This window comes from Limulus polyphemus, unplaced genomic scaffold (genome assembly GCF_000517525.1).
Source record: "Limulus polyphemus unplaced genomic scaffold, Limulus_polyphemus-2.1.2 Scaffold4669, whole genome shotgun sequence".
Taxonomy (NCBI): Eukaryota; Metazoa; Arthropoda; class Merostomata; order Xiphosura; family Limulidae; genus Limulus; species Limulus polyphemus.
In genome coordinates, this window is record NW_013670279.1 from 3,302 (window position 1) to 17,864 (window position 14,563).

The following is a 14,563-nucleotide window of genomic DNA, read 5'->3' on the forward strand; positions in this document are numbered from 1 at the left end:
AGGTACAGATGTGGTAAATCTAGATTTTCAAAAAGAATTTGACAAGGTGCCACATAAAAAGGCTTATTAGAAAAATTATCTCTTTGGATATTACGGTTATCCCCTTTGATTGACAAATGGCTGGATGGAAGAAAGCAGAGAGTTGTTTTAATACCATTCAGTGACAGGACATCTGCTTTTTTTGATGAACACCAAAGCACAAAAAGAAGTGGTTGGTAAATTGCTTAAGGTCTTGGCTGTTGCTGATTGTGAGATTATCTCTTGAGAAATTAAGAGTTGGATAGGATGTGATTGTTCAAGATTATCAAGGGAAATGATAGTACTAATACAATATTATTTTTGTAGTTAATGGTGAGAACGGAAGAACAATGGGGGCATGGAAATAAATTTTGGAAAGAAGAAGCCATCTTCATCTTATACAGTTTGGATTTTCTAACAGGCTGGTTGGCTTAGATGTGGTGAATGCAGTGAGTTTAAGGGAAAGCTCGATAATTTTTAAATGATTAGGGCTGGGTTTGATTTTGTAAAATCTGGATGGGACAGCTTTGATGGATAAACAAGCCCTTGTTTTTCTTAAATGTTATGACAGCTTAGTTTTTGCACGAATGATGCGTACCACATTTTGTATCTAAGCTTTTCATATATATTTGACTACGTATGTTATAATCTTTTAATATTTAGTCAGTAGGACTTAACAGTACAGCTTGCTGAATACCTCATGCACACACTGATAAAGAAATCATGGTTTACATTAATGCTGCCACCAACTAAAATGGTAGTTAATATATGTATATATACAAAATAGTATACAGCATTTTGTAATTTTCATTAGGTATTCTTCCTATAACTAGCAGTCCAACTTTACAGGGATCCTACCGTAGACAAAAGTAATGAAACAATATTGTTGTATTAATTTAAATATGTTCGCTACTGAGGGTTTGAGAATTAAAGGGTTAAATATATAGTATTGTTTTAATGTTTAGATGTACACAGAATTTTCAGGAACTTGTATGATTCCCTACATATCTACCCATTTTTTCCCTAGTAATATAATGAAAGATGTGTGAAAAAAACAACAACCACTTACCCAATGGATCAAATATAAGAGTAAAACATGTTGTCCCGAACATTTGGTGGAATGAATTCCATACTGCTGATTTTAAAACTTATTACAGAAGCAATATTCAAAAAGTCAATGCTATCATGCTACAATATGCTCACTCTTTTTTTGGCTGATATCAGTTATGAACAAAACTACTAGATGTATTACAGTACTGCACTGGTCACTACAGCAGACAGTTAGTATAAAAAACAAGAGCCTGTTAAATATCTCAACTATTTTTTCATCTTTCTGAACTTTTAAAATGATGTTTCAGTAACACTAGCTCCAGAACAGCCATAGCGTGAAATTTTCTGTAACACTAGTCCCAAAACAGTTTTAGTGTGAAATTCCCCATAGCACTAACCCCAAAGCAGCCATAGTGTGAAGTTCCCTGTAATATTAGACCCAAAATAGGTTTAGTGTGAAATTCCCTGTAGCACTAACCCCAAAGCAGCCATAGTGTGAAGTTCCCTGTAACATTAGACCCAAAACAGTTTTAGTGTGAAATTCCCCATAGCACTAACCCCTAAGCAGTCATAGTGTGAAGTTCCCTAAAACATTAGACCCAAAACAGCTTTAGTATGAAATTCCCTGTAGCACTAATCCCAAAACAGCCATAGTGTGAAGTTTCCTGTAACATTAGAACCAAAACAGCTTTAGTGTGAAATTCCTTATAACACAAACCCCAGAGCAGCCATAATGTGAAATTCCCTGTACCACTAACCCCAGCACAGTCTTAGTGTTAAATCCCTCATACTGAGTAATACTTATTTAACAGAAAGCAGAAGAGACAAAATGTTTACCTACTTTTAGAAGGATCTAAATCCATGAAGGTCAAGTATCCAAAGTCTGTTAATTCTTCCAATCTTGATACCACATACTGCATACACACATAAAAGCAAACACTGAAAATGTTCAATGGGTTTTGAACCTGAGAGAGGCTTCACTGGCTCAATACAGCACAATAAAAACAGAACCTACCCTTTGATCATACACAGCACTTAGCCTAAGTCTAGTCCACGTCATGCTGAAAGTGCGGCTCACTCTTCACATTTATAATCACTTATCTTGTTTACACAGTTCATAGTCATTTGTGTAAGGATTTTTTTTTGTAATAACACACACAACAGTTTGTGAAGAAGATAGGTACAGAAAGTGGCCCTTAAAATATCACAAAGGTTCATATTTCTCATAAAGAATAGTGAAAGCCCTCCCTCCCACATCTTAGTTCAATTGACGTGACGGCTCCGAAAACACGTCCTCTGAGAGTTCTCTCTATTTATTTTTTTTTTACCTTACACGTATCAGGCTGGTTTCACTACAAAATATCCGCTTGACGCACAACACTAAATTCTTAACACCAGAAACACACTGATAGGAAGAGTAACAGAATGTAACTTAAACACATGCTTTTGCTTTTCTGTTGACAATATGAAGTAAGTTGCATGTTCCCCAAAACCCTTTCATTAGAAAAAAACAACAAAAATCTCTAATAATTATTAAAAAGATAAATTCTGAGAAAAAAAACCAGAAGTCACTTGGTGTTGTAGTCTATAAAGAACATAAAAAGAAAAAGAAGTAGGAATAATAACCACACAACTTGGTTTGGTTCTAAAGAACATTTTGCTCAATGATTATGATCGTTTTTTTTTTTGTCACCTGACCACCTGGTCTCTAAAGGACCAACTTGTTGTAAAAGAGAAGATAAAAGATTTTTCACAACAATGGCACTGTGGCTTTGTGTTATACGTCCTGATCTCAGCCCATGGTTCAGGATTCCCTGAACATAACACTGGCATTAAGTCTAACCTCATGGGCTCATGTGAACTTCTCCTTGATGAAGAGTGATCTCTTCGGTCACGATGATCTTTGTGATAAGAATCCCTTGATGTTCGAGAACTGTGTATCCTGGTGTGCTTCATTCGTCTCAATGGACCTAAAAGATCGATGTGTTCATCAACAGGAAACAGGCGACACAACTCTTCTCCAACTCTGGGCTCTATTTCCTGGTAAATAAATAACCCACATACAAACAGCCATCACAAAAATATAAAACCCTAAAATTTAAACTAAGTATAAGTATCATCAATATTACACACTGATTTTTATTAAGTCTCACACATTAACATATAAAATTAAGTACTTTTTACATACTTAAGAAGTTCATATACTACATTGTCACAACTCACCATAAAGAACTGTTAAATAACATTGTGTGAAACTACTTACTTTCTCTGTAAAAACAGATGGGACAACAATAATATCAGGGGGATTACTTACGATACTGATGGTATTTTTTTTTCTTCTGAGACTCGTATGTTATTAGTCACTTTGTAATCACGAAAGCTGTGAAGTCACAAGCAGTTTGTTTGTTTGAAGTTAAGCACAAAGCTACACAAAGGGCTGTTCGTGCTTTCCCCAACACGAGTATCGAAACCCTGGTTTCTAGCACTGTAAGTCCGCAGTCATACCGCTGTGCCGCTAGGGGGCGCCACAAGCAGTTTGGTGCATATACAGTTTATAAAATTGGTACAAACCCCATCAGTAGTTTTAGGGTTAAAATCAACAATACATAACAAATACCAACTAACCTGCCCATCCCGTCCTATCTTCACCTGCTTTCCTTCATTCCAAGGGTTGAACAGATGTTGGCTCTTGGTGAAAGGAAGTTCATGCCTGTGTGTGGGAAATATTATGTTAAACTACAAAACTTAAAGCCTATCGAGTTTCAGAGACCATTGGTGTATACTCACATTTCAGATTCTGGCATACCCTAGAAAATTAAAACCCAAAATTTCACACATGCTCAAACAAATCTAAATTAGTTTCAGTGAGATTATTCTTCAATTTAAATGTTTTTCTTCAAACGTCTGCAGAAATTTATACATTGCCAAAAAACTAAATAAACAGTCACGAAATATTTATCTAAGTCAGAAATTACCAAATAGTTGGTTTTTAAGATTTTATTTATTGGCTGGAATTATTTTATGTTCTACTTTCAGACTCGGCCTGATAATCTAACTAATCTGGACAAAGATATATTTATATACGTATATATAAAAGAGAAATTTGTTTGAACAGTCTTGAAAAATGATAATTACATCAAATAATTATTTCAAATTTATTTGGTGTTAGGCCTAAGGAAACCACTATAAAAAAATACATAAATTACCTTGAGTAGATTATACGAACTGGAAAAAAATCATCTAACAGAATTCTGTGTGGTTATATAAAATACATGCAAGATTCAAAATACCATTAATTACAAAAATGACCACAAAAAGGTATAAATTCCTATATACAGAAACCATTAATAAATGAAGTTAAGGCACTGCAAACTAAGAACCATGGATATGTAGACAGGACAGAAAGATCACAGAAACCAATTAATTACCCTTACCTGCATATCCAATCAACTTGGAACACTCCTCCAAGAGCTCTGGCACTGAGTCCAGGAGGTAGGACCCACTGAATAGAAGGACCGTCATGTCTTGAAGATCCAGACAGTCGAGCAAACCCTGCCAAAAAGCTACATTAAACATACTGATAACTGTTTGTTCTCAATACAAAGCTATATTAAACATTAGTGCTATGAACATACTGGTAACTGTTTGTACTCAATACAGAGCTACATTAAACATTTGTACTACAAATACTCTGATACCTGTTTGATTTCAATACAGAGCTACATTAAACATTAATACTATGAACATACTGATAACTGTTTGTTCCCAATACAGAGCTACAATAAACATAAGTGCTATGGACATACTGATAACTGTTTGTTTTCAATACAAAGCTATATTAAACATTAGTACTATGAACATACTGATAACTGTTTGTTCCCAATACAGAGCTACAATAAACATAAGTGCTATGAACATACTGATAACTGTTTGTTCTCAATACAGAGCTACATTAAACATTTGTACTACAAACACTCTGATACCTGTTTGATTTCAATACAGAGCTACATTAAACATTAATACTATGAACATACTGATAACTGTTTGTTCTCAATACAGAGCTACATTAAATATTTGTACCACAAACATACTGATAACTGTTTGATTTCAATACAGTTATATTAAACATTAGTACTACTACCATACTGATAACTGTTTGTTCTCAATACAGAGCTATATTAAACATTAGTACTATGAACATACTGATAACTGTTTGATTTCAATACAGAACAACATTAAACATTTGTACTATTAGGTAATCACTAAATTAATGTCACATTTCGGAACACTTTCATTACCCCCCCCAAAAAAAAACAACAACATACTTCACGTATAATAGTTAAACAAACAGCCTAAACGTTATGTTAGTTTAGCCAATATAATGTGTAAAGTTTAGTATTATATATTAATCCCTTATTGTGATGGCACACGACGAGACACACATTCCGCTTGTAATGCTGATTGGTTACAAAAAGGGAAACAACTCCTCTGTAGCCACTAAAAATATCAAAGAAATTTATGGAAATGTTTTGAACGTTCGTAAGTGTCAACGATGGTTCAGCAAATTTTGTTCAGGTGACTTTAGCCTTAAAAACTATGATGGCTGGGGCTGACATGTTGTAATTGATATTGATGCTCTGAAGATTCTTGTTGAGTCTAACCCAAGGCAACACACTCGTGAAATGGCCCTGAAATTATATGTCTCTCATGAAACAATACGTAAACATCTAAGGAATATGGGAAACTCCATAAAGAAGGTGTTTGGATGCCTCATGAACTCTATGATGATCATCATTTCCAATATGTGAATGGTGCTTCGTCTCTTCTGGCACGTAATGCATGTGAACCATTTTTGGACAGAATTGTCACTGGTGATGAAAAATGGATTCTCCATGCGAATATTAAATGCCAAAAACAATGGCTTAGTCCTAGACAAAAACTACTCTCGACCCCAAAACTTGGACTACATCCGCAGAAAGTGATGCTTTGTATTTGGTGGGACATCAAAGGAGTAATTCATTTCAAACTCCTCAATCCACAGTGAACTGTCAATGCAGAGATTTATAGTCAGCAACTGAAACGTTTAAATCAAGCCATTCGTCAGAAACACCCTTCACACGTCAATCGGCACATTTGACACAACACGATTATGGAGTTGGGTTGAGAAGTTTTCCCTCACCCACCATATTCTCCAGATATGGCACCATCAGATTACCATCTTTTTCATTCGCTGCAACACCATCTTAATGGGAAAACATATACAAATGTGGAAGATGTTAAAGAGGACATTGACATGTTTTTTGCTTCAAAGCCAAGTGATTTCTTGAATCGGGGCATTAACAGCCTGACTGTACGATGGAAACGCATCATCAATAAGAATGGAGAATATTTCATTCAATAAATGTTTTGATATATAAGTTGTTAAGGTTTTTTTCATCTAAAAAACAAAAAACAAACACGAATTTCTTGATGACCTAATACAAACATACTGATAACTGTGTGATTTCAATACAGAGCTAAAATAACTCTCTCAATACGGGCTCTGTCAAACTGATCGACCACATGATCTTTTTTTATTCATTTAAAGTCTTTATAGATTAAATATAATTCTCAATACAGTGTGTATATCTTCACGAAATAGGGCAGTCTTTCAGTTAATATTACAAGTCTTTCACATACAAAAAATCATATATTTTAAATAAAATAAAATAAATATTTGTTCATTAATATATTGAGTATTTGTTTTGAATAGTCCATGTGAAAAGTAGTTTTCATGTTAAAATTACAAATAGGTTTTTCTAGTATTTTATTCCTTGTATCTGTATGTTATAAATAATTTCATCCTTACATTTACGAGTAAAAGCTAAGGTCTGTTTTATTTTGTAACTCTCAAAATCCTCGGATTTCTCACAAATCTGTTACAGGACTTAATTTATTTTAGAAATGTTGACAGTGAACACTCCATTTTTATACCAAAAACTTTGTGATTTTGTGGGCAACTTAAATATTTAAATACTTTAAAAACAAACATGGATGCACTATGTCTGTACACGCAACATTGTAGTAATTTTGTCAAGAACTGTCATGTGCTAACTGGTGCTAGAATGCGTCAAATTTTATATTAAGAAAAATAAACTTACTACAGGCTGTTATAAAAACTTGTTATTTTCTGTATTTATTACTGTTTACAATTAAGTTTAAGGAAAAATAATAAGTTTGAAATTTATTGTTTCAAGTACTTAGTTTTATCAGAGTACCTTTGATCCACTTTTAAGTTCTCCAAGTAGTTTGCTAAGTTCACTTAATCATCGATCAGACAGACAGTTACATCTATCTTATGACGAAAACTGCAAGCCAATATCAAAATAACCTTTGTTGGATTATAGTGTAAAATGAGTTTTTTCTAATGACTATATAAATGTGTATATAACTTCTACATGTAAGCAAAAAGGCTCAAGCAAATGTATAGAAGGTGGGAGTGGCACTCATAAGAGGTTCACAAAATTTATTACTTGTTATTACTGCATTCTTCCAAAGAATTTTGGAATGTATGTGTCAATAGTGTAAGCAAACAAACTTATTGTCTAGATGTACATCTACACAACTAGCATTATATTAACCAAGATACAGAGTGCCAAAGTTGAATTTTGTTTCATAGCTCGTGGGTCATGTGACAATATATCTGAAGTTTTAAGTATTTTTTTGAAATAAAGAACTTAACACTAAGATAACATAAAACTTCGAATCATAACACACTTTACAGTGTTAATTTCATTCACATATATTGATAGTAAAGGTGTTTAATTGAATTATAAATGTAATACAATGACTTGAGCATAAAAGTGTTTAAAGGGCATGAAAGGGTTAGTGTCTACTAACTGGCAGACAGACAACGCACTACTGTATAGTGATGCAAGTGATTAAAACAGGTGACCCTCCAGGTGGCCTATGGCACCATTTCGAGGAAACAGCCACCCACACACAACTTTCGTAATTATGTGATCAGTTATAAAGAATTAAATCATGTAAAAAACAAATTAAAACCTCTAACATTTTTTATGAAACAATAAATTTCTTATCTTTTGTGAATCAGTTTAATTAAATGCTAGGTTTCCTCAAGTGCCCAAACTTCTAAATGAATTTCAGGCATCAATCAAACAGTATAAAAACAGAATCTTTACTGATGAAAGAGCCAGAAAAAAAAGCACTGAACACAGATATTTAACTGTATTATTTCTCTTGTGCTTTTTCTCTAGAGATAGAAAGAGCCCAGAAAAAAATACTTCTTCAAAGACATTGCGCAAAAAAAAAAAATTTCACAATATGACTTCAAAACTAAAGAAAAGCAAAAAAAGCTTGGCGCTTAAATATCAAGACACACAGTAGTTTGTCATGTAGCAAAAACAACCTGCAGGACACACTATGTGTTATTAACAAAAGTGAGAGTTTAGCAATTTTCCACTTTCTGTAGCTCAGACTGTGGTACTCCAAACTATCACATATTATCAGTGGACGTGATCTACTGGACCCTTATTTCACATACCAAATTTCAAGGCAATCCATTAAAAAATACACGAGATATAAAGTCATCAGTTTTGATTGAATTTCTTTCTTTTTTTCTTTGCACCAAAAGTACTGAAATATTATTTGATAGAAAAACACACAATCTATAATTCGGTGTCAAATTTAGTCTAGATATTTTGACTGATTTTTTTATATTTTTCTTTTTCACACTGAAAGTAGGGAAACTTTATTTGATAGAAAAGCATACCTAACTTTTATGGATTTTTTTCAGTTTTGGTACACTGATAATCTTTACAACCTACAATTAGGTGTCAAATTTGGTCTAAATATAAGCCACATGTGCAGTTATTAAAAAAAAAACTGCTCAAATTTGACCGAATGTTTTTTGGACGCCTATGCAAAAAGTCACACGAGCTATAAGTCTGAAATTCTTACCACAACTTCACTTAAGAGTAAAAGTTTTTAGTTTTTTGTCATTTGGATTAAAGACAGCTAATTTAGAACAGCAAAACTATAGGGTGAAAGGATGTGTAGATACATAAGTACTGATTAGGCCAAGCAAACTAGAATATCAGTTTCTAGCTCAAGTTCCCAAAAGAATCATATGAGCAGAGTGGATGGTTATTATTGATTATTCATTGCCAACTTTTCAGCATGAGTTTGCTAAATTTTATTCAATTCTCCTAAATAAAGACCATGTGATATTAGCTTAAGCAATTAGCATAAATAATGATACTTGATACGCTGTACCGTGTGCATGTGGGTGATGTCAAGAAACTATTAATCTAGATTCCATGGCGTTACTATAAAGGAAGTTATTAACACTGTTCTAGAGAGGAAAAGTACCACCACATGTTTTAAAGAATCTGACTGGTTCTGTAAAGTAAAGGTCTGTTCAGAATAATAGGATTGTGATCCTAAAGTTAATGCTTGTTACTATTGATTGTCACTTTCTTACTTACTGTGGTTTGTTGGTGTGTATTGACAAAAAGTCATGATATTTAATCAAAAACACCTTAGGTGTGATCAAAAGGTACAGCTAATAAAGGACTAAGCATTAGACTTAAATGAATGAAATCAAAATTAGCAGCCAAAACTGGTAGCTTCACTTATAGCAGTGTTATGAATATTACAGCAAATATTGATTCATTAGTTAGCTAGGCTGCATATTTTGTTTTACCCATCATCATGCCCCAAGTTGAACAAAAAAGGCAGCCTGGCTAACTGATGAATGAATACATGCTATAAAATTCTTATCAATGCTATAAATGTAGCTACAAGTTTGACTGCCAATTTTGATTTCAATCCTTTGAAATGCATGCTCAATAATTTTTTGGCAACACTTTTTTCACACCTAAGGTGTTTTTGATAAGATAGTATTATAATTATTTAAACAGTTCTCACTTTTAAGAAATGTAAGAGATGCTCAGTACAGAGAAAATATTTAAATAAAATATACATTTTAACTGCAATACAACACAGTTCTTAAAGGTGAAATAGTTCACAAATATTTAGGCACAAGTTCATATTCTGGTATCTATATATTTAAGAAAAAAAAGCCTCATAATTATAACACATATACACAACCAGTTTGCCCCTGAAGCTCTCAGGTGCACCTTCCTGAAGCTCTCAGGTTATAGGGTATCATACTTTTGTGTTAAACTGATGTATTGAACCTACGTGTTCTTCTAACATGATGAATATATATATAGTTGTACTCGTGAAGATGATCACAGTTGAGATGCAGAATGTCATTTTAATATATTTTAAATCACATAATGACCTTTTATTACTCATCTCACCACAAGTCAACAGTGCTCTCAGAGCATAATTACAGTATTTTCAGAAGAGATGTACATGCCTTTGGCAAATTTATCTTTATCTGAGTGCAAGATCTTAAGCTTTGAGAACTGACACAAGGTATGATGTATACATTACAATGTTTCAACCTTTCAGTTAAAACATAAATAATACTCAATTAATGTTCTAACTATAACATATTTAGGTAAGAAACAACCATAGATGTTAATGTAATTTTTATGACTAATTGTACTTGCACAGGGTCCCCGAAAGTGTTCTGTTTCATGAGTAAATGAAACCAAAACTAAGAGAAATAAATATTTTTATTTCTTGCTTTTGAAGTTCAAATGTCATGCTGTCTTGTGGCCTACAGAGTGCATAATTCTTCTTGTGATTCATGGTACACACACACACATTTTACTGATGTCATGACGGTACAAATTGAAACGTTAAATGTGTCCCTCATGTGATTTTATTTTAACCCTTTCGGAACAGGCCCCTGGAATTTGCAAGGCATCGTACCAGGAATTTTACTTGTGCAACAATATGCACTATAACTCTGAGATTTCTTAACATATCCTCATAACAACTGGTAAGATTTTGTTCAAGATTATAAGTATCTGTTACACAAAGGATGACTCAATTTTAATAAAGTATTTCCACTAAAAATATGATATTTATCTATTGTAATTATTTGCACTCAAACTCTTAATGAATTGAGATGATCTTCATTATAAGTATAAAAATCTTATTGTTTTCATATTTCACTTGCATAACCTCTAGAAATGAATAAAAACCCTATAACCCAAGTGCTTTCGAAAAGATAGACCTTTCTTCTTCAGGGGCACACTGGGAAAGTTTTAAGGTAAATGTTTATATTTTATTTTTCATTTTCTCTACCATATCACTATGTAAATATTATCATCAACATACAGTGCAATGAAATGTTTACAATTAAGAAATAGAAAAAATTTACATACCTTTTAATTTTTTGTAGAATATCTGAAAATATCTTCTTTTGGTTATATTAGTAATTTAAGGTCTTTTCCTTTTCACATGTAGTTAATTTTTAATGCTTTATTTTCCCTTCCTGTCCTTTCATGACAGAATTATATTTTAAATTATTAACTAAAGTAATATTTTGCAAACTTGGAAAACAAAAAAAAGTCCTAACAATGCAGCATCACAGATACAATTTAATAATGTCCAGATAATAACTCAAAATCACTGACACTGTTTACAGACTTCATACATAAAGTAAAAATGGTATGAAGGCTTCAACTGAAAGAACTAATTATGAAAACACTTCACTACAAGTCCAGGTAAAACAATCATGTCAACAATCCATCACACGATGATATATAACAATACTTAACAATCTATGATATAATATTTAACAATATTTAATAATCTGTGTTACAATGATATCAACCAATATTTAACAATCTGTGATACGATGATATCTAACAATATTTAATAATCTGTAATCAATAGTTGCATTAACACAAACATTTCTGTCCTGGGATGCAAAACTGGACTGATAAACACTTTTTTGTTAACAGGACATAATACAGTAAGATGAATCTTAACCGTTTCACACCCAGAAGGTTGCCACCGATATTGCTAAATTTAATTTCTTCCTGACAGTAAAAATACTTAGAACAAACTTTCTACATACTTAAATAGTACCTAGTTCTGGCTTTAATGAAATTCACATGATTTTATTTAGTTTTTGTATTTATGTTGTGAAATGTTCAAAACTCTGCTGCAAGAAAGAATGTTAAATACTTCTTTTCATTTTACAATTTTTTTTTTTTTAAATGTTGATCAAAATGTTCCAAAATTCCAGTCTTTTGATGGAAGGGCCAAAGTTGAACATCTCAACTAGAAATGTGCATTTTTCAAATTTAAATATGCATGGTCTTAAAGTGCATAATAACACAGAGAATATTTTAAACTTTAATAACTTTAGCTCTTTTTATTTGACTCTTGAACTTTTTATTTGATTTTTGATTAAATACAACTGAAAATAAAAATTCAAGATAACTCAACGTTACTTATTTTGTAATCGAGTTCCAAAAACCTCATTCTGCATCTTTTGCGAAAGAAATTCTACAACTGATACGATCTAAACTTCACCAACAATCTAAGCCTCACCACTCAGTTTTTATTTACTTTTTCTATAAATCTGAATTCAAATTCAAAAATAAACCTAGCTATTAAGAAATGAAAAATACTTTAATGAAAACCACTTTTACAACTTATGTGAATTAAAAAAACAATGCAGCATCACAGGTACAGTTTAATAATGTCCTGGTAACAATGCATCATCACAGGTACAGTTTAATAATGTCCTGGTAACAATGCAGCATCACAGGTACAGTTTAATAATGTCCTGGGTCCTGGTTAACAATGCAGCATCACAGGTACAGTTTAATAATGTCCTGGTAACAATGCAGCATCACAGGTACAGTTTAATAATGTCCTGGTAACAATGCAGCATCACAGGTACAGTGTAATAATAACAATGCAGCATCACAGGTACAGTTTAATAATGTCCTGGTAACAATGCATCATCACAGGTACAGTTTAATAATGTCCTGGTAACAATGCAGCATCACAGGTACAGTTTAATAATGTCCTGGCCAGTTTGATAATGTCCTGGTAACAATGCAGCATCACAGGTACAGTGTAATAATGTCCTGGCCACGATACCTCCTTTGTCGCCTTTGGAACATCACAGGGGGTCTGATTATGAAACAGAAACCAAGAAGGTATTAGTAAATTCAGATCAAAATTAACCATGTGTGAAATGTTACAAATGATGATAGCCTTTCAGCTTGGAAGCGATACCAAAATTACAAAAAAAGGGGGGTTTTATTATACAATGTACAAAATATCAGTTTTTTTGTAAGTCTTTGAAAAAGCTGATACTACCAAACTACTACAAGCACAATCATGAATATCAGCAGAATTCAAATTCTGAATTCACAAGATTATTGTCACAGGCAGCTGTCGTACTCATCCACAGAACTGTGCAGGAATTAAAAATCATACATTCAGAATTCATAATCCCCAGAATTAAAGTGAACTATCCACTTTCCAGCTCAGTTAAATAGGTTACAGTTTCGTTATTCATTTTAAAGGGTGGACTGTTTCTAAATACTGATGTAAAACATTTGTTTGACAAAATATTTGAAAGCTATTTGAAATATGAAGTGCATATGTTTAAACCCATTCTCCAAAACATTATCACACATACAAAAACCAGCAAAATATATTACATTTCTTGATCTGTATACACAATAATAATTGTCAAACTACGAAAACTAAGATAAAGAATGCCTTGTCCTGCTATTTGTGAAACTTCCATTATAAACTTTGGACCTGTATTATAATAAATGTTCAGTATCTAAACAATTTTAATTTACACAACACAGTACATGTAATGAGCCACAAAGCATCTCTCAGTTCTTCCAGGGCAGATTTTAAAATATGGACAAAACTATGTTCAGTTCATCTTAATAAAGTCTTGCAAACATACAATCATGTTTGGCAATAATAACAGGTTTACAACGTGATGTCTGAGCTACAGTTTAATAATGTCCTGGCAACAATTCAGCATCACAGGTCCACATTCTAAAATAAATTACTGTAAAAAAAAAGTCTGGCAATTACACCACTTTAGACCAGGTGTTTCATAGTGTGAATTTACAGAAAAAGTAACAAAAATTGAAATAAAAACCTTCTCTAAAATCCCGGCGGGGATATTTTGGCCTTGGTCCATGGTGGTCAAACCCCTATAACATTAGTAACAGTTAGTTGTGGTGGTTTTTATTGTTTACTGAAATTTATTTTCTTTTTTGACAGTTGTTGGAAATTCACATGATGCTCTTAAGTTAACCAACATAATATTCAGTTTATTATGTTAAACTGGAAGTGTGTAAAGAACAGAAGACATTGACTTCTTTATTCAGTTTATTACATTAAATGGTAGTGTGTGGAGAACAGAAGGCATAGACTTCATTGTCCAGTTTATTACATTAAATGGTAGTGTGTGGAGAACAGAAGACATAGACTTCATTGTTCAGTTTATTACATTAAATGGTAGTGTGTGGAGAACAGAAGACATAGACTTCATTGTTCAGTTTATTACATTAAATGGTAGTGT

At 32.6% G+C, this 14,563-nt stretch overlaps 1 protein-coding gene across 1 annotated transcript in view; it reads right to left on the minus strand.

The window, feature by feature from the left end:
- Positions 1 to 1,292: 1,292 nt before the first annotated feature.
- LOC106471513 (YTH domain-containing protein 1-like) overlaps positions 1,293 to 14,563 on the minus strand; it is a 58,184-nt gene continuing 44,913 nt past the window's right edge. The window contains exons 12-14 of the mRNA XM_022400122.1: positions 4,503 to 4,620; positions 3,694 to 3,778; positions 1,293 to 3,108 (exon numbers count right to left, since the gene is read on the minus strand). Coding sequence (XP_022255830.1) covers positions 2,758 to 3,108; positions 3,694 to 3,778; positions 4,503 to 4,620 — 554 coding nt within the window. The 3' untranslated portion in view covers positions 1,293 to 2,757. The remainder of the gene's footprint in view (positions 3,109 to 3,693; positions 3,779 to 4,502; positions 4,621 to 14,563) is intronic.